This window comes from Sphaerodactylus townsendi, linkage group LG05 (genome assembly GCF_021028975.2).
Source record: "Sphaerodactylus townsendi isolate TG3544 linkage group LG05, MPM_Stown_v2.3, whole genome shotgun sequence".
In the NCBI taxonomy this organism is placed as follows: domain Eukaryota; kingdom Metazoa; phylum Chordata; class Lepidosauria; order Squamata; family Sphaerodactylidae; genus Sphaerodactylus; species Sphaerodactylus townsendi.
In genome coordinates, this window is record NC_059429.1 from 100448133 (window position 1) to 100473161 (window position 25029).

General features: G+C 41.1%; 1 protein-coding gene across 3 annotated transcripts in view; it reads left to right on the top strand.

Annotated features, from left to right (window-relative positions):
* Nucleotides 1–25029, top strand: part of CHD6 (chromodomain helicase DNA binding protein 6) — a 139655-nt gene that overhangs the window by 107576 nt on the left and 7050 nt on the right. For 2 of the 3 annotated variants that reach the window (XM_048498809.1, XM_048498808.1), the window contains 16 exons: nt 2494–2696; nt 3131–3330; nt 4015–4174; nt 5320–5409; nt 7498–7601; nt 8231–8360; nt 9010–9070; nt 9387–9441; nt 11123–11342; nt 11813–12021; nt 14167–15780; nt 16691–16839; nt 18049–18255; nt 19358–19804; nt 21527–21709; nt 21791–21910. In XM_048498809.1, the coding sequence (XP_048354766.1) occupies nt 2494–2696; nt 3131–3330; nt 4015–4174; nt 5320–5409; nt 7498–7601; nt 8231–8360; nt 9010–9070; nt 9387–9441; nt 11123–11342; nt 11813–12021; nt 14167–15780; nt 16691–16839; nt 18049–18255; nt 19358–19804; nt 21527–21709; nt 21791–21910 (4152 nt within the window). Of the gene's footprint in view, nt 1–2493; nt 2697–3130; nt 3331–4014; nt 4175–5319; nt 5410–7497; nt 7602–8230; nt 8361–9009; nt 9071–9386; nt 9442–11122; nt 11343–11812; nt 12022–14166; nt 15781–16690; nt 16857–18048; nt 18256–19357; nt 19805–21526; nt 21710–21790; nt 21911–25029 lie in introns of those variants that run through there. The other variant, XM_048498810.1, reaches the window with a different exon arrangement.

Consider the following 25029-nt stretch of genomic DNA (forward strand, 5'->3'; position numbering starts at 1 on the left):
AGGCAAGACTGTGGAGTCCCCAGGAGGATGCCGTTAGTCTCTCCTCATCCTTTTGTGCTTCCTTATAAAGCAGTTGCTGGCCTTATAGGCAAAAATGGCTCTTCCTCCTCCTTTTCCCCTCTGGAGACTGAAATATGAGATTCCCGTAGCCAGCAGAAGTAGTTGTCTGGGGCATTGGGGCATCCTCTAGCCACCACAGCCAATCTTCCTAGTGAGCAGCAACACTGAAAATAAAACATGTGGATGCTGTTTATTGTCAAAGAGGGGAGAGAACTGGAACTGTTTGACTACCTGCAAGAAAAAGCAGACATATGTGGTTTCCTCTTCCAAAACCGATGTGTTGTGCTTCCTTAGTCAGTCAACCAGCTGGTTTGCTGTGTTCAAGCCTCCCCTGGCAAAAGTGGTCATCTGCAGTCTTTGCCTCGGCATATACCCTGGGGAGCCAGCTTTGTAAAACTCCAGCTAGGGCAGCAGCAGCCGCCATGGCAGAAGGGGGCTTAGATAGCAGTGGAAGGGAGGATTGCTAGGCAACAATCACAAAGAGGTTTTCTTCTTGTTTTCCTGCTTTAAACAGCGACGTTCACACACACAAATCTGAATGTGTGTGGAGAGAGTCAAAAGTCAGCGTGGCAGACAAGCAGAAAGGCAGGGGTTGGAACAGAGTCTCCATTTTGTGTGCAGGGAAATCCTGTGAATAGAATGACTGGACGATGGTCCTTCTGAATGTAGAATTAATGTTTTAAAAGTCAGAAGCATGTTCCTGTGCATCCAAAAAATTTATAGATTTCATTTGTACAGTATTTGATGTGGGTGTAAGTTGTGAATAGATCAGTCTGTGTGATCTTTTAAAATGTGAATTGTCAGCTTGCCTCTAGCTTTGTGAACAGATACAATACACATTTCAAAATCAAAATTAATGGAACAAAATCAAAATTAATGGAACAATTTGTGGGATCTAACTCATAAACAATGTGCAATTCAGAAGTCATTTTTCATTTAATATCAAAGAATAAATATACTACTTTGTAAGAATAGCTAGTCAAAAAATGTGAGCGCCATATAAAATTTGAATACGTTATCACATAAGTGCCGTTAAATCAATCAGATCTCTACAGCAGAATCTTTTAGCTGATTTTGGATATCCCAGTTCCTGTTCATTTAGTATTTATTTATTTGGAAAATTGCTATGATGCCTCTTTTGACACCTGTTTGAGATGATTTACAACTAAAGCAATCAAACTAAAAACAGCCATTAAAAACAAAATAAAGTCATTAAAATAAGCCAGGGCATCAAAACAGCATAAAACCAACAAGGAGCAACCAAAAATGATATTGACAAAACTATTCTCAAATGAAAAGTAGGCCATAAAACAGCTTTAAAAAGGGCAAAAACTTCTTAGTTTAAAATTTGGGTAAAAAGGAATGGTATCTACAAAAAGTTACGGGCATTCCATAGGTGGAGTGCCACCACTGAAAAAGCCCTGCCTCTGGTCACCACCCAGCTCACCTGTGCAGTCAGTAGCATAGGGTTTCAGAAAAGGAACTTGACAGATTGACTGGACAGTACAGGTGAAGACAGTACTTCAAGTACCCTACATCCACACTGTTCTAATTATAAAAACAGAAAGAAAAAGTTAGTAGCCCCTCTTAGTTACCTAATAGGGCAAGATTGGGAGCTCTGTTCATTGATGGGGTGAGTAATCCTTAACACAAGAAACTAGCTCTTTTCCCAGGTATATATCTCAACAGAAGAGAGAAACATAGTCTCAGATTCACTTTTTTTCCATATTACTATGGAATACTATACCTTTTCCCACAAAAATATGACAGGAGATGTGTGCATTAATATGCTCCATCTTCCTGGACTTTTTTAGTGGAGGAATGCTTCTCTGGGGTCCTAGAGCCTGCCGTCTCCCACCTCTGTCCTCCCCCCGGCTGATTCTCTTTTTACAGTGAAAGAATCTTACTTATATGCTGGCTGTGTCAAAACCATTTTCCTTTTCAATGCTAAACATAGGGCTTTGATAAAATAGCATTTACAGGGCTCCAGACGGCTGTCAGCTGCACATTCATTTTTGTACAGTTGTGCCCACTATCTTGTTTCCCATGGCACTGAATGTGAAACAAAATGGTGGGTGCAACTCTACCAAGGCAAAAGTGCTGCTGATAGCTGTCTGGAATACTATAAATGATGTTTTATCAAAATGCTCTATTTACCATTGCAAAGGATAATGAGTTTGACAAAGCCAACACATAAGTTAGATTCTTTAATTGTAAAAGAGAATTGAGATCTCTTTTACGTTCAGGGGGTACGCACATTCGGCTTCTGCTGAAAAAGATATATAGGGAAGGAAAACATCCTTTTGATAGCATAATGCAAGATACACAAATCAGTATTTTCCTTTTAGAAACATTTGTTGCTTAAAACTTCGAGTCCTAGGGCATTTGGTGAGCAGATATGAGTAGTTCTCTCTCTCCCTTTTAATTTTGCAGGAGAGCCTAGTGATTGACAGGCCCCGTGTCCGTAAGCAGACCAAACACTACAATTCATTTGAGGAGGATGAGCTTATGGAGTTTTCTGAGCTCGACAGTGACTCTGATGAGCGGCCCACACGCTCACGGCGTCTCAATGAGAAAACACGGCGCTACTTGCGAGCAGAATGTTTCCGTGTGGAGAAGAACCTGCTTATATTTGGGTGTGTCTTTGTCAAACTTTCCTTGGAAGCTTAGTGCTATAATACCTGGGAATTGTTGCAATTTCTTCAGATTTGAGACTCTAATAGGAAGTTGCCTTGTTTAGCAGTTTCTGAAGTCCAAACTGGAACTGCTCTTCTGTCTTTCTCAAATTCCACCACCTATGATTTTTTTCTTTGATTTCTACAAGAAAAGTAATGGAAGGAATGGTTATTTCTGTGGCCAGAAAAGGACTGACAATCGGGATCTCTGTGGGTGTTTTCCTGCCTCTTTCATTAATGCCATGACAATTTTTTGTTTTAACAGTTTCCCTATTTGTATATATTTTATTCCCCGGCCAGGTTTCATTGATAAAATTCTGGTAAAGGTTAGAGTGTGAAAGAGCTGAAGAAGAGCCCTACTTTGTATTTATGAGACATCTTTTTTTTTTTTCAAGCTGGGGACGCTGGAAAGACATCTTGACTCATGGCCGATTTAAATGGCATCTGAATGAAAAAGACATGGAAATGATCTGTCGAGCACTCCTAGTCTACTGTGTCAAACATTATAAGGGGGATGAGAAGATTAAAAGTTTTATCTGGGATTTGATTACCCCCACAAAAGATGGACAGAACCAAGCCTTGCAGAACCACTCAGGTACCTCAGACTTGTTTAGCTATTGCTGTTTCAGTCAGCTTTCATCTGCAGCTTTGTTATACTCACAGTTACATCAGTAGCTGAATCAAAATACCGAGACAACCATTCAACTGAATAAATGTGGCTCTGAGAGCCAGTGTGGTGTAGTGGTTAAGAGCAAGTGCACTCTAATCTGGAAAACCGGGTTTGATAGCCCCAGGAGAGAATGACTTGTATATAAACCTTATGGGACAGAAATCACACACAGAGATTTCTTCAGGCAGAGAAGTTCCATGAGTTCCAATTTTATTCAGCATGGACAGTGTAATTCTGAAATCGGTGGGCTTGAATTGGAGTAACTTTGCATAGGATTGCTCAGATGCTTGCTCAGTTCTTCTGTTTAGATTGAGGATACTCCATACAATTTAAAACATTTTTTGCCAAGTAAACCTAAATTTTGCAGTCCATATAATTATGCACCTTTCCAGATATTCACTTATTTTTGATCATTTATTCTGCTGTTATTGGGGAGGGAGAGGAGCTATGTAGTACACTGAAGTCCTTTGGAAAAAGTAAGCAACATTTAATAAAATTGAAGGAAGGTTTCTTGAACTTCTGTCTGATCTTTTCTGGTTGAATTTAAAAGAATACAGAGATATCTGGAGCCTGTTGGGCTACTCACATGCTTCCCTGTACATGTTTCAGGCTTGTCAGCTCCAGTGCCAAGAGGAAGGAAAGGAAAGAAAACAAAGAGCCAGATGCTACTTCCTGAGATCAAGAATGCTGACTGGCTTACCACCTGCAATCCTGAGATTGTCCTACATGATGACAGCTACAAAAAACACCTAAAGCAACATTGCAACAAGTAAGAGAATGGGACCTGACTAGGGGACTTCTGAATGCATTTGTCCAGTGTTAGTGGTCTGTGTATCGCTGTGTAGGTACATAATTGAGATGCTTCAAATCCCTCCCAGAGAACTTCACTCCTGCCTTTACTTCTTTGAAATCAGGAGTTAGATTTCTTCTCAGTGCTGACATTTAGGAAGATGTTTCTCAGAAAATGGCGGTTGCAATCTGGAGGATCCTTGTGGGGAATGGAAGGAACATCTTATGCCCTTAGCTTCTGTCCTAGATCCATGGGGAGTGAAGTTTCTTGGTGGGTAGGGGCAGGGGGCTCCCCATATCCAGATTGCGTAGAAATGAAAGTGGCTGGAAACCCATCAAAGAGAAACTCACCTATCCCCTTTAATTCTAGAACATGTACTCTCTTCCTCTGGGATTTACAGGTGATGACCTTACTCCCGCAAGTTGGTGGGGCAAATCATTCTGTTGACTTTTATGGAACAGAAGTTGACAAAACTCTGTGGATTTTTGCATGGCTTTCATTATTTTTATGGGAGACTTTGTGACTGACCAATTTTAGTGTCTTTAATACACAGCAGAACCTTGGCCTGGTGCCTCTGTCTCCGATGAGTAGTCAATATGGAGATAGCAAGCATGAAGATTGTCAACATGCTCTCTTGATGTCTGGTTTTAGCCAGTCTGGGACTTTTGTTGGATATTTTGTCGTTATATTTTGTGTTTTTGCATTGCTTGCAGCATGTCAGTTCCTTCATGATAGCACATGTGCAATTTTTATGTGCATACTTTGGTCAGTACCCAGTTAACTGGTTTGTCCCTCGTTGCAAGTGAGGTTTGCTTTCTTGACTCTTATTGCATGCTTTCTCAGAGGCCTTAGAGCTAGCTGCTCAACACGGTGCTCAAGATAAGAGAGTGTGGTCTGTCTAAGTCACTGCTTCTCATTCACCGGCATGAATTCTAGCAGGTTTTCTTCTACAAATGAATTTTGTCTCCTATAATGCCAACTTTGGAAAGTAGTGATATGAGCCTCTAGTCAGTCACTAGCCTGTTCTTTAGATTTGCAGATTGTTTCCCTTGATCTGTAACCAAGCAGCATGTTGGAAACTGAGGATTCAATTATGTATTATCTACTGCTTTTCCTTTTGGCAGGGTGCTGTTGCGGGTGCGAATGCTGTACTACTTGAAGGCTGAAGTGCTGGGAGAGGCAGCTGACAAAGCCTTTGAAGGAACCTCTGCCAAGTATGTTACACTGGACCTTTGGAATTTGCTGTAGAATCCCCTGCAGATGGGTTTCATATTCTATATTGAAAATGTTCTGCAGCTTGCAATCGGGGCTTAGTACTTCTGTGAATGAATTTTACAAAATATTGTTATTTCCCTATTGTAACTTATGATTTAAAGACATAAGTGTGCTCTTGTGAACTATTCCTGGTTCTACAGATACATGCAGATGAGGGTGACAGTAAATGAAAGTGTGACAGACTTCCCTCTGTGATACACCTCTGAAGATGCCAGCCATAGATGCAGACAAAACGTTCGGAATGAGATCCACCAGACCACGACCACTCAGCCCGGAAAACCCACAACAACCGATTGAATCCGGCCATGCAAGCCTTTGACAATATATGTGAATAATGGTTTACATGAACAGCCTAGACCCGTGGTGGCGAACCTTTGGCACTCCAGATGTTATGGACTACAATTCCCATCAGCCCCAATTGGCCATGCTGGCAGGGGCTGATGGGAATTGTAGTCCTTAACATCTGGAGTGCCAAAGGTTTGCCACCACTGGCCTAGACCTTCACTGGAACACTGGACCTTCACTTAGACCTTCCTTAGACCTTCACTGGAACACATAATACGCCCAAAGCTGCAAAATTTGTTCTGAACTGAGGATCTAGCTCAGTGGTTCTCAACCTGGGGGCGGGACCCCTTTTGGGGGTCGAACAACCCTTTCACAAGGGTCACCTAAGACTCTCTGCATCAGTGTTCCCCATCTGTAAAATGGTTAAATTTTAGGGTTGGGGGTCACCACAACATGAGGAACTATATTAAAGGGTCGTGGCATTAGGAAGGTTGAGAACCGCTGATCTAGCTGTTTGGACAGGAGAAATTAAGGCGTGGAAGTGTCATTGTACAGCTTTACCTATTCTGAAAACAAACTGGAGAAATTTTGCTTAGTTTGAGCTCAAAACACTAGGCCATAGAACAAAGGCTTAGTGTGTGGCAGTTGAGGCACTGGCTGTTTGTAGAAAGGTCAAAAAGGTAAAGGTCGTCAGTCCCCTGACCAATGAGCTGACATCACATCACAACATTTACCAGGCAGACTTTGTTTATGGGCTGCTTTGCCATTGCCTTCCCTGGTCGTCTACATTTTACCCCCAGCCAACTTGGTCTTCATTTTACCAACCTCAAAATGATGGAAGGCTGAGCCAGCCTTGAGATGGCTACCTGAAACTGATTTGCATTGAGATTGAACTCAGGTTTTGAACAGAGTTTTGACTACAGTGCTGCAGCTTACCCCTCTGCACCACAGGCCATGGGACAGGAGAAAACACGGATTTGGTCCTATATTCTGTGTTGCTTACCAAGATTGCTGCTGTGTAGGTCTTTTAAATATATTGACAGGTATATGCTTATTGTGGTAGTTGTTTGGGGTCATTCACCTTTAATTCTAGCTGTTATTAATGAGGCCGCAGGCTATTGCAGTGCATAAATTAAACGGAGATCTCACACTGTCACTGATGGATCATTCTGCCATGAATTTGTCTACTCTTCTTTGAAACCATCCAGGCCAGTAACCATCTCCACATACCCTGACACTGGATCTGAAGCCTGTAGTTCTGACTTTGAAACCTAGGCTAAACCAGCTGGCCACAAGTAATGCAGTCTAGAATCTGTAGTCTCTTTCAGCCAAGCCAATGTACTGCATAAAAGAGCTGCTGAAGTTCCTTTTTTGATTTGTCTCTTTCAATGAGCAGTATGTGGCCATATTTGCTATCACAGTATCCCAAGGCTGTAGCTGAATAAAGCTGATAGAGCTGTAGGAATTCCTCACACTTAACCGGAATTTTGTTTTGTGTATAGCACACATCACAGGGACATAGTTTAGGTAACCATACTTGCAGAGGGCTTAGAAGGTGTAGCTCTGCTCAGGATGATCTCTGAGTAGGGGAGAATGCTAATTGGGAGGAAACCGACATGTCCCTGGTGTACCCTGGATGTGCCAATCTGAAAGATGGTTTCATGCTCAAGTCTTATGCATGAGTGGAATACATGAGCCTATGCAGGGTGTTCTAAGAAATACAACCTCTGTATTCTCCACAGAGACCTGGATGTCATGTTGCCTGACATTGACTACATGGAGATCCCTGTGGATTGGTGGAATGCTGAGGCAGATAAATCCCTGCTCATTGGAGTTTTCAAACATGGTATTTCCTTGTATATGGGTTGGAGTGTTAATAGGCATATCCCACTGTGTGAGACTCTGCCTGAGAGAAGAAAACTAGATGTGGGAGATACATATTTTTTTAAAGCTTTTCAAGGCATAACTTCAAAGTTTCTTGTTTCTCAGTATTCTTTTTCTTCCTTGTTCTATATGTGAAAAACGTAGGCAATGCCGTGTGCAGGAAAAATTTAAATTTAGGTCTCTGTATCAGATGAATATTCCAAATATGAAAATTTTGTCTACAGTTTCTTAATTTTCAAGATTATGCTTTTGCTGTCATGGGGCTATGAGCAATGTGGAACATTTAGTTCTTGAAGTACAGTTGAGCTCTCTTCTGCATTTGAAGATTTCATCATGTGTTGCTCATACAGTGTGAGATACAGTACTATCTTAAGCAAAATTACACGCTTCTAAATCAGTTGAAATCAGAGGGCTTAGAATGGTGTAGTTTTGTTAAGGATTTTGCTGATAACAATTGTTTGTGCACAAACAGATCATTTATCCATACTGTTTCTAGCTGTTTATATATGGACATTAAGGAAGTGATAATAGCATTTTAGGCTGGAGGGGATTGGATGAGTGTCCACAAACCTTTCTTGTGACTTTTGTCAGGTTATGAACGGTACAACGCCATGCGAGCTGATCCAGCCCTGTGCTTTCTTGAGAAGGTTGGCATGCCGGATGAGAAGCTGCTGTCTGCGGAACAGAGTGTCATTGATGGAGTGCAAGATGCTCCAGAAAAGTGAGTGTTTTAGAAATGGTGCAAGCCAGTTTACTGGGATCATCAGTCTGTCACAAGGTTAATTGTTCTTGTGAGGTATGTGTCATACATATAAAGGCATGTGTCATACATTTTTTTACTGCAGTACATCAGCTGCAGTGTTAAAGACTGCCTAGGTACTGATCACACTGTGTTAGCATACTAAATTAGAAACTTGATTAGAAAAACATAAGCTGTGCAAAGTGGTGCTACAGATAGTATGAAGCTCCAATAATATTTTCTGGAACAAATTCCTTCTATAGGCAATGTGTGTACTACCTCATATAGCTATGGCAACACACGTTTGTGTTGCTCGAAGACTTGTTTTTACTTTGAGTAATCTTAAGAGTGTTAAATCTGAAGAAGAAATATGATTGTAGATGGTTTTGCTTCATACAAGCTACACCATCTAGCCTGTAAGCTGTTTTCAGCATTGTGAAATGGCAGGATACAAATTATTTTCAATAAATAAGAGAGAGAGAGAGAGAGAGAGAGAGAGAGAGAGTGTCTCAGAACAAATGTCTGTGCAGGCTCAGAATCAGTTAAGTGAATGTTTGGAGAGTTTTTGCAGAATTAGATAGCTTTATGAAGTTTCTAAAGATTCATCCTGTTGTTGATTTGTTTTGTCTAGAGTCAACACAGACAAAGATGAGGGCAGTGCAGACAAGGTAGAAGGGCTGCAGAAAGAGGAGGTAAGTTCCATTATTAAAGGAAGCATGTTGGTACTTACATTGGATAGCTTCCATTGTCAGAAATAGTAATTATGCCCCCCTCCAAGTTTGGGTTTCAGTGCAGGTTTAGCACAAAGTTTTACAGATGGGTTTGTAGTTATGCCCTTGCTAGGCTGTTATAGAAGTAAAGCTGAAGGAGATGTAGCTGCGTTTTTGTTAATGTATACTCCAAGAGTCTGATCAAATAAACCAATGTGTTAGGCCTTGCTTTACTTTGCACTTCATGTTTTCAGCTTTTGGCCCAGATTATTGGTTGATGTGATTTTTTTTCCCATAGGAGACTTCAGAGTGTAGTGGTGAAACTACTGAGAAGAAGGATGATAGTGTGGCAGGTGAGGCTGCATATATGGAAGTTTTAGAGAATATGGTGTTTTATCAACATTATTGGCTAGAATAGCAGCATGTGCTACTTTCTGGATCAAGAGTTAGAACTGGCAAATAGGTCAGTCTCAGTCAGGGACAAAAAAATTAGTATGCCACTGCCCTGAGATTTGTTTGTATAAAATAAGAAGTAGAGTATCCAGGAGACACACAAATATAAAATAGCCATGGTACTGAAGATGGTGATTACATAGCCTTGAATCCACCAGAGATTTCCACCAATTGAAAGGATTTCCATCTGTGATTAGTTATTTTCCTGCCTGCCCCTTCCTGTTGCATCTACAAATGCCCCCCAGTGCTGGTCCTGGGGGATAGGGGAACCTCCCCCCCCCCCCAAGAGCACCTTAGAAGGTGGGGAGTCCAAAGTGTGCAGAAGAGGTACAAATGGATGAGAATCTTCACCCTCCACCTGTGGGAATTCTGTGTCCAGTTTTGTAATGCTTGTGCACATTTCAAGTAGCATAATTTTCTCAAGAAACACTCTTTGTTCAAGATGTAAAACAGGTGTTTGGACACTACTGTCTGGGTGCATATTCACAACTCTTTTAAGTTAACTGTGTCTGAGGACACAGGATTTTGTAATTATTGTTTTTTAACTGCAGCACTATTGCATTGATACAGGAGAGTGCAAAATATGCCTAGGAAAAAAATTTGTTAATTCCAAGTATGAGAGTGGCTTATGGGATTTTAAAATTGTAATTTTGAATTTAAACAAAGTTGTTTTTCCTGAAGTACAGTAGCATTTTAGGAAGGAGGTTATTGTGCTCTAATGCAACCCCCCCCCAATCCACCACTATTAAAAAAAACCTTCTCTAAAACAAATACATTTTCTTCCAATGCAATTTTTCATCCTTCTGTACCAACACAATGCAGTGAAAAAATAAACACTCATTACTAAAAAAGTACATTTATTCAGAAGAAACACGTTGTCTTCACTATAGCTTCCAATGAACAATGCAGATAATGCATCCAGCACCATCAGCATGCACGTACTAACATAAATAGGATGTGAAGTCTTGTAAAAGACATGTCTTCCCAGAAAGTCTTTAATGTAAATGCACCATAGTTTGCCTACAAGATAGATGGTATAAGGCTCTTGTGTTGACAGATGAAGCAACTGTTATCTGCCACTAGAGAGACTAGAAACCACTGAACTCAGTGATTTTACATATAAAATTATATAGGTGAGTCCATTCATGTGGTGAGCAGATCTCTGTATGCTAATCTCCCAGTGCAGATGATTTCACTTGGCCACCATCTTGTCAGCTATCTTGTTTATCATGACCAAAGTTTCTTTTAACCTTTGGGTGTGTTCTTCTAATGATGCTGCTGATGCTTTCATTTCTGTGATTACGATTTCCATACTGATCCAGCGCACACTGCTCAATATAAAAGAAAGCAAATGAAAACAAATACAAGAACTGAATGAACTTTTAAACACGGGAATCCAGAAACCACAAGCTGGCTACTTGTCCACCCATAGTATCGAGGAGTAGTAGACAGATTTATAGGTCCCTTTGTGTTTATATAGGTAGGAGGAAGTGCTTAATGTATCAGTTACTGGGTTTTGTGCATGTACAAGGCCTTTTCAGGGATTATGTTAAATACTAATGACCTTGTTGATGTTTGAAGCCCAGGATGGCTCCAGCCCAGACAAATCCATCTGGCCTGTGTCATCTGCTCTGACAGCCAGACTGAGGCGTCTTGTTACTGTCTATCAGCGTTGCAACCGTAAAGAATTGCCACCCAGACCTGAAATCATGGGGCCTTGTAACCATGGCTATTGGCTGCAAGAGGAGATGTTCAGGAGAGCCAGTGAAGTGGATCCAGTGAACAAAGAATTGCAAAAAAGGTAAAGGAGGCAATAGGCCTGAGCTCACTCGCTCATTCATTCATTTAAAAATTGATGTGCTACTTCTCCAGAGACTTGTTCAAGGAATTATTAAGTCCCCTTTTATGTAAAGTGGTGGCAAAACCTACTGGGCACTGTAACTGTGAATAGTTTAGTTAGTTCACAGACTGCATGCAGTCTTTTTGATCACAAAACATGCAGATGCTACTCACATTACTAGAAACCCTTACTGAATTAGGATAGAAAAACATTGACATATACTGAGGAACTGTCCTTCAGTTCTTGTAACTGTCAGTATGGAGCTGCTTTCAGCATAAAGTTGCATGTTTTAATGTATTATATGACAATTTTAAAATAACAGAAAAAACATTTTGGAATTATGTATTAGTTCTATTAAGTCTAAGTTTTAGATGGTGAGGAAAAACAGAGTCTTTATGCAGTTTTGCGTGTGTTCCTCTTGCATTCTGCAGATGGACCAGAAGAGAACAAGCAGATTTCTACCGTACTGTCTCCTCATTTGGAATAATCTATGATCCAGAGAAGAAGATCTTTGACTGGACGCAGTTCCGGTCTATTTCACGTTTGGAGAAGAAAACTGATGACAGCCTAGAAAAATATTTCTACAGCTTTGTTGCCATGTGTAAGACTGTTTGTCGTTTGCCCCACTGGAAGGACGATGGTGAGTGGGAACAATTAAGGGCATGTAAACTACTAATTTAAAAGAATATGATTTCCTGGCTTGTTTTTGAATCCATTTTATCTGTATGCACTTGTGCTATAACGTCCCATTGGACAAAGTTATGCATGTTGAAATTTCATACATTGAAACTACCATGAGGAGAGGTTTTCAGGATCTGGGGAAACCGAGCCTGAATGCCATGTTTTTCTGTGGCAAACAAGGTGGCCAGCCGCTGAGAATGTGCATGTTTACAACTGTCTGTTTGCTGGAACAGAGAAATACATATTTGCCAGATAATTTAAATTAGTTAGCTAGATTTCAGGATGCATTAGTTGAATAAAAATAGCTGTTGATTGTATTAGATATTGTATTTAATGACATTCCCAAGTTTCAAAGATAATTTTATAGTTGAGAAGATTATTTATTTAGAATATTTTAATCACACATTTTTGTTTTAACTTGAGAAATGCCTTTGAAGAACGGAGTAAATGGCTAACTGAAGAACAGACGTTAAATTTAGCAGCTATCTTCTCTTTTTATTGGCTATATGCTAACTTGTAGTAGCATTAATTATCACTTGTGTTCTTTGCATATCAGACTTTTTTTTTATTTGGGTCTCATCTTTAGGTGTGTGATAAAATGTTTTACACCCCAAGATTTTCTTTTTTTGCTATCAAGTCACATCAGGGGCTTTCAGTGCAAAAGCTATTCAGAGATGGTTTGCCATTGCCTGCCTCCATGTCACAACTGGTATTCCTTGAAGATTTCCCATCCAAATACTTACAAGAGTCAACCTTGTTTAGCTTCTGGCATCTGACGAGGTCATGTTAGCCAGGTCAGGACATGCTAGAATTTTCTTATGCCAAAATGTGCATCAAAGGTTATTATAACTGAGCTTACTCCCTGTACAAGTTTAGAGGTTACAAAGTGTTTTTTGCTGTCTAGCAGGGGAGAAGGGAAGATGCCTCAACTCGCCATAGCCATAGAAATGCAGGAGATGACATAGCCAGGAGATAGGTCACACATTAGCTACAGAACTTAACAAAAATCAAGAATTTATCTCACTTTTGGGAAAGAAAAAAGAGGGTCTGCAAAGAAAGGAGCAAGGAGAATTACAAAACCCCTGGATAGGAGGAAGAAGCTGTCCTAACCCTTTTCTTCATTTACCATAAGGAACTGAGACTCTCTTGTTTTTGTACATGGACTCCATTTTAAGTGTATGTTGCTGAAACCATAGGGAAAGAGCCATAACCATTGAACTAAGAAAATGGATGATTTCTAAACTTCCAAGAATCAATAGCCTATTGTACTTGTTGTCTTTGCTCATTCTGATGTGTTTCTAAATGATTAGTGTGCATTTTGCTTACTAAAGGTTTGTTTGTTTGAATGCTACGAGTCTTATCTCTGTGACCATATTAAGTCCTATTCAGTCACACGTATAAAGAGTAGTAAGGGGAGAGGCAGTGGTTGATCTGTTCCTCTCCTGAGGGTTCATATCAGTGTGGTAGTCCCTGCAGTAGCTAGGGCAAACAGAACAGGAGACACAGAAACAAAGCGGAGCATGTAAGCAGCAGTGCAGCAACAAGTACCTGAGTGATAGTCCTCACGAAATTGTCCTAGAAATTGACTGGCTGCTGATGACAAAACTTACCCAGAGAGATAACTTGTATTGATTTTATGAGGCAAGAGAGAGAGAAAGAGAAACCTGACTCGACATGAGACCTGGGATGGCTAAGTGGTTTTCTCACTTCCATGTGGTCTGAAATGAGCTTATGAATCCTGTTACCCAGAGTGAAAGATGTGAAATCTGATAAGGTACTGTTTTATCTGAGATTTCTTTATATCTAGGAGCAGTTGTTACCACAATATGGACCAGGGCTTCTGTCCATTGGCAGGCAGGGGTTATTGGGGGACTGCTGTACACAGCTGAAGTCCCTCCATTGGCACAAGGGCATCCCATGATGAAAGGCTGTCCCTTTTCCAGAGACATTTCTTCTGTGTATTACACTAAACTAGGAAATTGAACTGCTGCCAAGTATCTGTAACGTACCTGTTCTGATGCGTACGTTATTTCAATACTTTGACTTTAGCATGTATTATTCCTTGTGGTTTTGTCAACCTCTCCTTCCTTTTCCTTTCCTGAAGGCCCAGCAGATCCCAGTATCTATGTGGAACCAATCACAGAAGAACGTGCTGCAAGGACATTGTACCGAATTGAGCTTCTGCGGAAGGTCCGAGAGCAAGTGTTGAGGTGTCCACAGCTTCATGAACGACTCAAGCTTTGCCGTCCAAGTTTGTATCTTCCTGTGTGGTGGGAATGTGGTAAGCATGACCGGGATCTGCTGATAGGTACAGCTAAACATGGACTGAACCGCACAGACTATTTCATCATGAACGACCCTCAGCTGTCATTTTTAGATGCCTACAGAAATTATGCTCAGCACAAAAGGACTGGAGTTATTGGAGCAGAAAACTTTTGCTGCCATCATCAGGCAAACTCAAAACTATATTGTTCCCCTTCATACGGTCAGGTGGAACAAAAGCATGAATCTGCAGAGACAGAAACTATGAGCTGTGTCAAGCTAGTGGGCACAGGTGATGGCCTCTCACAGACAGAAAACATCTCTCAGGATGGGAACTGTGAAACCTTTATGTCTAAAGTCCGTGGTATGATGCCTATTAACTATGATGAGAGCTCTTTGCCTGACTCTCTACTGTGCATGATGTATGATGAGAAGGCCTGCAACAGTGAGCACAGTTCCCTTGCCCGTGACAGCCCAAGCTGCACAGATGTCAGCAGCAATACTACCAAAATGGCAGAGGGGAAAATAGATGGAGATGAAGATCTTTCTAGCTGTGATGCTGATACTACAAGAGACCCCTCCTATCTTGATAATTTGCAACTCAGCAGTGACCAAATGGAGAGTCAAAATACAACACAGGAGCCTTTAGCCAAGGAAGCAAAGCCCTCTGAAGACTTTTCTGCAGAACCCTCTGAAGCCCTCCAGCACATGGGCAGTCCATATGGTAGCTCAGGATCAGTACCGTTTGAAAGAGATGGCATGGGAGGGGTCCTGAGTTTAGGAGTCTACAGTCCCAGTCTTCACAATTTTGATATCAAAGTCCATCCTGAGAAGAGGTTTATGAGCTTATTGCATGAGAAAGGCTTGGAGGAGAAATCTGTTCAGAGTCAGAGTCACAGTGAAGATGAGGAGGAGGAAGAAGAGGAGGAGGAAGAGGAAGATAATTTGGAGACAGCAGCTGACTCTTTGGGGGTTTTTAGAAGCTGTCTAAATACCTTGGATGGGGAGGAAGACATAGCTGTTGCACAAGAGGGGCAGAAACAGAGTTCCTGCATTCTCACCAGTCTAGATGCATTTATAGACGGACGGAATAAGGAGCTGGTTGAATCCGTCTCCAGTGAGCAAGCAGCATCTAAATTTGATAGTGAGCCAGGGGCTGGAGAGGACGACCAGGCTGAATGTGAGAGCCTTGAGGAACACATTCCAGCTTTGCAGGAGATCCAGGCCTTCCACCACCACCACCATCACTCTGCACAAAGCAATACTTCAGCAGTTCAAATGGAGCTCCTGAAGTCACATTCTGTGGGCATGGAGGCAGACCCCTGGGGAGATGACACTGAGGGGAAGGTGGAAAGTCCTGCTGTTCAACCCTTCTGTAGGAATGAAATAAAGAGAGAGGAGGAAGAGTGTGAAAACCAAGACCTAGAGAAAAGGGATGGAATCAGCCAAAATCAAGGTACTATAAGGATATGTTTCTGTTAGCATTCTTTTCTATTCCCTTGCTACCTGGGTTTTCCCATACAAAAACTTACCTAAAATGAAGCTTGCTAGGTAAAAATTAATCAATTTTGCATTCACAAATTTCTATAAAAATGACAGAATAGAGATACTAACAGTCTGGTGGGGGCGGAGGTGAATCCACTTGTAGAGATGGTACTGGCTTGAGCTGTTGGATTTGCCCTGGCGGAGGGACAAATATGCCAGTGGGTGGACACCCAGTCCTCTGGCATGGCCAGACGTGGTACTGGGTGCTGTGTCAGTGCTTCTGTGCCAATGCCAGCCCCATCAGTGCAGTGGGGGCATGCTGGAGGAGTGCCAGGGGTGGAGCTGCAGCCTGAGCCTAATTAAGACCCATGGAGGGCTTTCTGGCTGCAAGGTTTTTTTAAAAAATTCTTCTGCCTCCCAACACTGCTGGAAAACCCTCTGGAAGTGGTGATATGGCAACTGCACCGTCTCCGGCAACCTGGGGCTCTGAATTGGGCTACCCATCGTCATGATTTTTTTTTCAAAAACAGGGCCAGAATACAGTGTTGGATGGCTAATTTTAACATATTGTGACTCTGCAGGATCTTGGCTAGTTGTGTGTGTTACAGATATACTTCTTAATCAATGTTACCTGAGTGTGTAAAGGAACTGTCATGCTGCCTGCTGTTTAGACTCAACGTAGCAGTAGCTCCTGGAATCTTATAATTGAATTCTTTAACCACAGCAGTTTTCTGTAGGAATTTGGTGACTATGCTGACTCCACTGTAGTGGGTTGTAGTGTCCTTTGAACTCTGTCATTCAGTGACCTAGAAGAGACTGAAAAAAGGAATGATTTGAGGTCTTAACTAATGGTAGCATCTGCTGTTTCCCTCTCTGCCTAGACTGTTATGAGAAGCTTTCTGAAGATGAAAGTAAGAGCTCCGTGTTTGCTGCGCCTGAAGAGATTGATGAACTTCAGGATGTTCGGGCTCCCACCATAGCTCAGCTTTTACAAGAGAAGACCCTCTACTCTTTCTCAGAATGGCCTAAGGTGGCTTGGTAGCTTAAGTATGCATGAATAAGGGCTGTAGGTTAATGCTCAGCTTGGACAATGATCCACTTATCGTGTTATTTTTTAAAGACACAGGTACACTCTGACAAGTGTCTGGACACCTTTGAAAATATAATGCGAAAATATGTGTGACAAGAGGAAACATCTGGCACTGAGTTGTAGATATATGTCTGGAAAATTGTTTATAGATAGCTTTGGAGAATTTGTCCAGATTTCTTGTGTTTTTGCATTATATTCTCCTATTTCTTTGATCTTAATGTTCACCATCACCACGTATGTTCTATGTCACAAGTGTCAAACTTGCGGCCCTCCAGATGTTATGGACTACAGTTCCCATCATCCCCTGCCAGCATGATGCTAGCAGGGGATGATGGGAACTGTAGTCCATAACATCTGGAGGGGCGCGAGTTTGACACCTATGTTCTATGTATTTAACAGGTAATGTGAAAAACAGTCTTGAGTGCACATTTCAGTGGACTTAGTTCCCTATGCTCAAAAGTGTATTTTAAAAGTCAGGCATATTCCTTCCTCAAATATGCCAGTGATATTAAAACTACCATTTCAGGTGAATGGGTATATGATTTTATATTTTAGTTTTTGGAAGCTTTTTTAAGCTTCAGGTCAAATAAACCTTCAGAAGCAGTGATGGGACCTCTTCGAGGCTTGCTCACTGCCATCTTTTCTCTTACTGGTGGTACAGAGACCCTGAGGTTATGCAATTCCCTTCTTTTTATATTCCAGGCCACAGAACACTGCAGTGATCTTCACTTGTAGAAAAATTGCTATTAGGACACCATAACAGTTTTAAGTTTTAATGAGAAGAGAAGGATTGTGCTTTGTGATGGGAAGATTAACTGTATAAATGTTTCTGCTTTCTCCTTTCATTATGCAATCAAGTTTTCAAAGGAAAACATAAATAGAATCGGTGTATGTCAGATCCCAGATATGTGAATTAAAACCTTGTTGAATATGAGGGCTCTGCAGCCTTATCTTACATGGGCCTTAAGCCTGGTACATATGTTTATATACTGGTCAACCCATAGCCTAGTTAAAGAACCAGCTGCCAAATCACAAAAACAGAAGTCTTGAAATTAAACTACTTTACTCAATTTAGTTCTTCTAGGGATTGTAATGTGAATGATTATCAGTATGCGCAGCCCAGTGAAGAAGATCTACTTCTTTTGGCAGGATCGTGTGATCATCAATCGAATTGACAACATTTGTCATGCCATCTTGAAGGGCAAGTGGCCTTCTTCCAGCCAGCCATTTGAAATACACAGTGTAATGCCTGCTGCTGTGTTAGCCAGTAGTACTGGCAAAAGGAACAATTACTCTGAGACAGAAGCCTCAGAGTCCAGCTTTAGCAATGGAGTGATAGCTACACAGGTCCAAAAGGTGAGCTGATAGAAGAGCTTCTTTGGTAGATACTTTACTTTGCCTGCTGTAAAACTCACTTGCATCAGATTTCAAACTTTTCCAAAAACCAGCAATCTACTGTGATTTACTGTAGGCTGTTTCCCCCTTATAAGTATTACCACACATACTTGAGTATAGGCCAACCGGAATATAAGCCGAGGCACCTAATTTTACCACAAAAAACTGGGAAACTTATTGAATATAAGCCTTCGAACTTGACTCAGTAGCAGCTAAAAACAGAAGATTTGGGAGCAAGATGAGATAGAGTTGCTTAACAGAGTTTGCATTAGGGATGAGCAGCTTTCCAGCACTCTAGGAACACAAATGAACCACTGTTTTCCTCCAAATGTAGAATAATTCTGGGATTCATAGCCATGCCAGCCTAAACTTTGGTTCAAAGAAAGTCTTTGTCTTCAGCAACATCAGTATTTGGCAGTAAACTTACACACCCACACACCCCACACCCACACCCCACACCCACACATGTTGTAATGCTATGCAGGCTGTCCTTACAGCTTGTTTTTACGACTCTCTGGTGAGTTAGAAAAAAAAGCAGCAACATTCTTACCAGATCCCCACAGCAGCCCCAGCTCTGGCCGCCATCTTGGAATTACCATATATACTCAAGTCTAAGCCAAGGGGGGCTTTTTCAGCATGAAAAATGTGCTGAAAAAGTCAGCTTATACTCGAGTATATATGGTAATTATACCCTTCTGATATACTGGCTTGTCCATTTGTGACTGTGCTTTGCAGACAAGCAGGTTTCAGAATCATTCCTTTACTGGTTTATTTTGAGTAACTGGGCAAGAGGATGCATTTACATGATATGAATGCAGAGCACCTACTGGTTCTTGTCCCTTTGAGAAAGATTTGTTTTGAACTTTGCGAGATGTCTCTGCTTTGGCTTGGTTACTTTCCAGCAAGAATCAGAATCTCCAGTAGAGGATAATAATGATGAGCCTAAACCTAGCTCTATCTACACAAAATTATCCCCTGGATTTAGCTTGAGAGGTCATATAATCTCAGTCATAACAAACAGTCATAGTAGTAACTTTCTATCTGTTTTTGGTTGCAAATATAGGAAGGTTTCTTGGCTCCCACATTTGTCAAAGATGAACACAAGCACCGGCAACCATATGAATTTGAGGTGGAAAGAGATGCCAAGCGACGGAACCTTGAGCAGCTTGTTGCATCTCATCCCCATCCTCCTATTGTGTTGAATGGCTGGCGGGATGCTGCAGTGGATCTTTCCAGAGTGCCTGATGCATCACCAGGAAGCAGCTCTCCCTTCTCTCTAAGCACAAATATACCTAAATTAGGAACTGTGAATGCCCTGCAAGGCTCTCTGGGCATGGACTTGTCTGGTATTCTTCAGGCAGGATTAATTCATCCTGTCACAGGACAGATTGTCAATGGGAGTCTACGAAGGGATGACACTGCTATGAGGAGAAGGCGGGGAAGGAGAAAAAATGTGGAAGGAATAGACCTGATATTTTTGAAGGAGAGGTGCCTCCAGACAGGACTGCCAGTGAGTAACACTCCTCACCTCATTTTCTTTCCCTCCTCATTTGCCCTTCTTTGAAGAATTATCTAATGTGATGCCACAATTGACTGTGATCTTGGATTTCCTAATTTTCTCCATCTCAAGGCTCAGAGTAGAAAACAATGTTTTAAAAAAAATGAGAAAATAATGAGCATCATATGTTGACCTAGATCATGCCTTCACGAGGCCAAATTTCAACCCATGTAGATGGAGCAGCCATGTTGTGACTATGAGCAGTATAGCAGACAAACTGCAATTCTGTAACTACTTTCTAGGAGTCCCATCTGGGAGCGGGGATGTCCAGCAGTGGAAGTGGTGTGTGGCTGCTCTGGCAGATTTGCCCTCCCCAGGTTACTTACCCTGGTGGAGGGGTGATTCCTCCAATGTGTGGCCATCATGGCCTTCGCCGGCACTGAGACACAGCAACAGATGCTGCTCCAGTACCCATGCCACTGCTGGCATAGTGGGGTGGGGGCCCTCCTGGCCATTTGGCGCATTACACTGGTGGCTGAGAATTGAGTCACCCTTTTGGGTGGCTTAAGTCGATTTGGCCCCATAGAAACTTCTTGGCATCAGGGAGGAATTTTCACTTTTTGCGCCTCCCCACGCTGCCTGGAAGCATCTTTGGGAGTGATGTCCAGGTGTGGCTGTGACATCGCAGCCAAGAGCCCGGCTCTTAGATGGGGCTGTAGACTTGCAAATTGGTGCAAACATTTCATTTTGAATAATTTTCTATTTGTTTTTCTCTGTGTGTTCTGTGACACTTGTCAAAGATGACAGCAGTTGCTTTCATGATTAGAAGAACTTCATATTGGATATTTTAAATCACCAAATTAGCCATTAGTCACTGCAGTTTTCCTTAAGTCCCCAATGACAATTACAGCACTCTCTCAATTACTCTGCGCATAAGCATCATTAGTTGTAGAGGCAAGCCAGCAGCAATAGTGTCTGTGCTAGCTCTGAGAGTTGATGTAGAGCTGGCAGCTAGTTAATTATGTCAAAGAATTGCTATGAAAAATAGGCTGCCTAGAGAGGGTTGCCTTTCTGCCTCCTTCATTCTCACATCCATGTTTATGCTGTAAGCCACTTTTTCATCAAGTGAAAAGCAACTGCAGTTGCTAGTTGTCCCATAATATAATCAGCTTTATATTTAATTATTCTCTGAGTAATTGGCAAAAAGCAGCAGTTTTTTAATTGTGTACATCTTGTCACAAGTTAATTCATTTTTAAATAAAGCATCACTGGGAGCCTGAAGGCAAGAGAGGGATCAAAGTCTTCATGAGTCAGTGCATTGATCTCCTTGAAGGAAAGGAACACAAGTAACACACATTGGTCAGGGACTGGGTTTCTCTATGTTGATTTCTCCTACTACAAGTGCAACATGGCAGATTTGCAGAGGTTGGACAGTTGAAACATTGAGTTTTGGAAGGATTGGCCCATGCAACAAACAGCACACTGTGTGTGGATTGGTATGTAAACTAAGCCAGGCAGGAATTAGCTGCTTTTGTATACAGAAGAAATTTAGTTCTGAGTTACTTCATGGTTGGAAAGTTTGTCCTAGGCTTTTGTGTCATTACAGAAGTTTTGGAACATTGCCATGATAGGACAGATGATGTTCCTTCTCCAATGATATTTGGAATATTTTGTATTGCTTCAGAATCTCAACAACAATATCTTTTACTATTCTCTTCTGATGATATTATTCAGGAAGATCAAGCCCAGACTGTTCCAAGCAATCTGAACCCTGATGGGCCAGCCATCTCTACCTCAACTCAGCAGACAGTCCCAGGCACGAATGTCCAGGCAGAGAAGATTGTTCCAAACAAGACTCTTCTGGATTGGCTGAGACAGCAGTCTGATTACACTCTTGAAATTCCTAGTTTTGGCACAGTGAGTACAAGTCTTGCATCCTAACACTCTGCGTGTTTACTCAGAAAGTAGTTCCATCCATATTCTTCCTCTTACTTCCAGAATTTTCCAGAGAAGCCTAAACAGAGGAGGCAGCGTTGTAAGGACCCCAGCAAACTGGACATAAATTCTCTGACAGGGGAGGAGCGTGTGCCTGTGGTCCATAAGGGTACAGGACGAAGGGTAAGCAAGAGCATGTTCTGCATTCCTCTTTTCAGGGATTTAGCATGCTGTGTGTTCACCAAAAATTGGTGGGGGAGCGGGAATGTAGTCTTGCAAACAGAAGTTTTGTCTGCGCCAGCCCATTTCTTCAGGGTGAAGGAAATGCAATCCTCAGTTTGTCCCTGTTTGTCCTAGTACATTCCTTTGCTACACTTTGCACATGTGGACTACATATGCACAAGGAACTGCTGCCTAGAGCTGTAACTCTTTCCTGTCATCAGATGCACACTAATGGAAGAAGGCTGTAGTTTGCTGCTTCCCATGAAAGCTGCAGTCTTTCCTCCCAAATAGATCTGCTGGCTGGGAAGAAGTGTTCCTTGCCACATTTTTCTAGATATCATCAAAAACCAGGTACTGGTCTGTTGTGAATGCTGCTCTTCCTCTGCTCTTGCCACCCTGGGTGCCACCACTCTTACTCTAAGTCCCCAGGCAGGATGCTGACAGGCAGCACCCAGTGCCACACACCCTACCTTATGGAGTTTGTTGGGTTCTGGCTGGACTTTTTAAATTGCCTGGTGTCTTGCTGCTGGACCCTGGGTAGGGGGCTTGGCCAATGCCTGGGCTTGCCATTGGCCAGGAATCCTGAGCAGTTCAGCACCTTGGGTGTGGTGCCGCACTGAGGGGGGGATGTGGGAAATGCTAATTATGAGGCCCTATGGGCTTTGCCATAGTTTTGACTGGCGGGCCAGAAGGGTTTAGGGAGCTGACTAATGTTGGCCCCATCACGTTCCCACACCACGCTCCCAAGCACCAGTGTAAGTGAGCTGGTGTAGATTCTCACAAGTGGTATTTTTCTGGCACCGGGGTCACACCACTTTCTATAGTTCTTTCGGTGCCCCTTTTTGTGGGATTGCACTGTTAATCATAAATTATTGCTTCTGCAATGCATTTCCAGAGTTTCAATCCTTTGCTTCACATTTTCCACTCAAAGGTTTTTACCGATCCAAATGCAGTTCAATTCTTTTCTGTCTTTCTTCATTCTCAATTTTAATGTATTTTCCTGTATTCTTGTTAAAATTTCTCATATTCCTTTTGTTATTTCCTGTCTCACACTTTGCACTCCTTTTTAAACCTTTTTGTGTGTTCTGGTTGCCTGATTTTCTCTTGCATTCTTTCTTCTGATTGCTTAATTTGATTTGTAACTGTATTTTACGTATCAGTGATTCTGATAGTTTATCCATTCCATCTAAGACATCCTTTAATCATCATCCCTTATCTTTTTCATACTTTGTTGTGCCCGATGCCATTATCATCTTTCTCCTTGCCAATATATTTTATTCTATTTTTCCATATATTATTTAATAGGCTAAATACTCAACAGTCTTCAACAACATCTTATACCATCAATTTTATCATCTATTCCATATATGATGATTCAGTAATTTAATCAATCAGGTAATTCAACCACTTCTTGCCATTGCCATATATCAGGTAAATCAAATCTTCAGTTAAATCAAATAATCAACTAATTAGTTATCAACTTAATTTGTTAATTTTCTCAGTTTAAATAAATTCAAACTAATACAATTAGAAGAGGAAAATAAAAAAATGAAAAAGAAAAATAGAGAAAATGTAAATAATAGATACAGAGAAAGGTAATAGTAAAGGAAAGATGGATTAGTTTAAATAAAAACTATAATAAAATACTACAATAGGGAGAATAAAATAATATAGTTAAATTTTTAGCATGTTAATATATTAGTATTAATATGCAATACAAAAATTAGTATTGTTATATAAATAATAAATTTCAAAAAAGGGATAATGTCATAAAAAAGGTCTCAAGTTCCCAAAAAAAATTCATGAAAGGAAAAAAAACTCTAGGTCCTTCTCAAGATCATCAAATAGCCTCAAGATTCTTCATATTCAATTTCCAATTTTACCAGTTTTCAATTTTACCAGCTGTTGCAATGTTAAACTACCGAATGACACCGATGTCATTTTTACTTGTTTTCAATTGGCTCCATTCTCAAGTATGCTTTTATCGACCTTATTTTATTGGCAACACAGGTTTTCCTTTATCCCCCCCCCCCTCTTTAATTGTAATCCATAAAAATCAGGTCAGATTAGAGCCATCTGGTTTAATCTTCATTTAATACATACCCAGATTTAGAGTCTTATTAACCAAAAGGAGGGGGGAAGGAAGAAAAATATTCCATTTGCAGAAAGAGTCAGAAAAATGTTTTCATGTTGTTTGAAAACTATAATAAACTCAACTTTTTTTGTTTCTAAAGGGTTCTGAACCCAGCTGCACATAAATGAGTTCAGTGTCCAAGCAGGCATTGGAAAAATTAGTTTGAGGCTAACTGGAGTTTCTGAAAATCAAGTCGATGTCCTCCCCCTTCTCCCTGCCCAATATTGAAGCAAATATGACTACTACCTTCACTTTCTTTTCTTCTTTCACAAAGCTGTGTGGGAAGCTGTTGTAGATTTCTAGTCTTTTATCACTGCTTTTATGTGTTTAACAAACTGGCAGATAATTATAATTGCTAAGAACTGTTGCAGATCACCAGGTTATCAAGCAAGTCTCTAAATCTTATCTCCAACAAATATTCCAAGTATTACAGATCAGTCTGTCATTACAGCTCCCAATAAGAGCAGTTAAAATGTTTTATCTGCTGTCAAATTATCAGTTATAAAAAGAGAAGGTCCGTTTGAATGGAAGGAAAGTAGAAATATTAAAAAGGGGAGGCGAACATTAAAAGCCACTCTGGCTTAAACTAATCTCACTATTCATAATGGTATGAGAAGCCTGCAGCTCCCTCTTTTATCAGGTCTGCAGAACTGATCTGTCAAATCTGGTTCCTCAGAGGAGGGAAGAAAGCCAAATATTCCTTCTCTATCAACGTTCTCATGTCCCACAGTGAGACCAGCCTCACAGCTCTTTACAAGTGCTGCTGGTCAGGCTGCCATTTTCCTAGAAGTCTTAGAAACTTAAAGAAGCTGAAGAAAGAAAACTAAGTGCAAAAATGTATTTGGATTATGTTTTTAAGATTAAGTGTTCTTCAGCAGTAGTAATTCTGAAGAGTAGGGGATTTGAGTAAACATGATCTCCACTTTCTCTGATTCATGCAGTGATT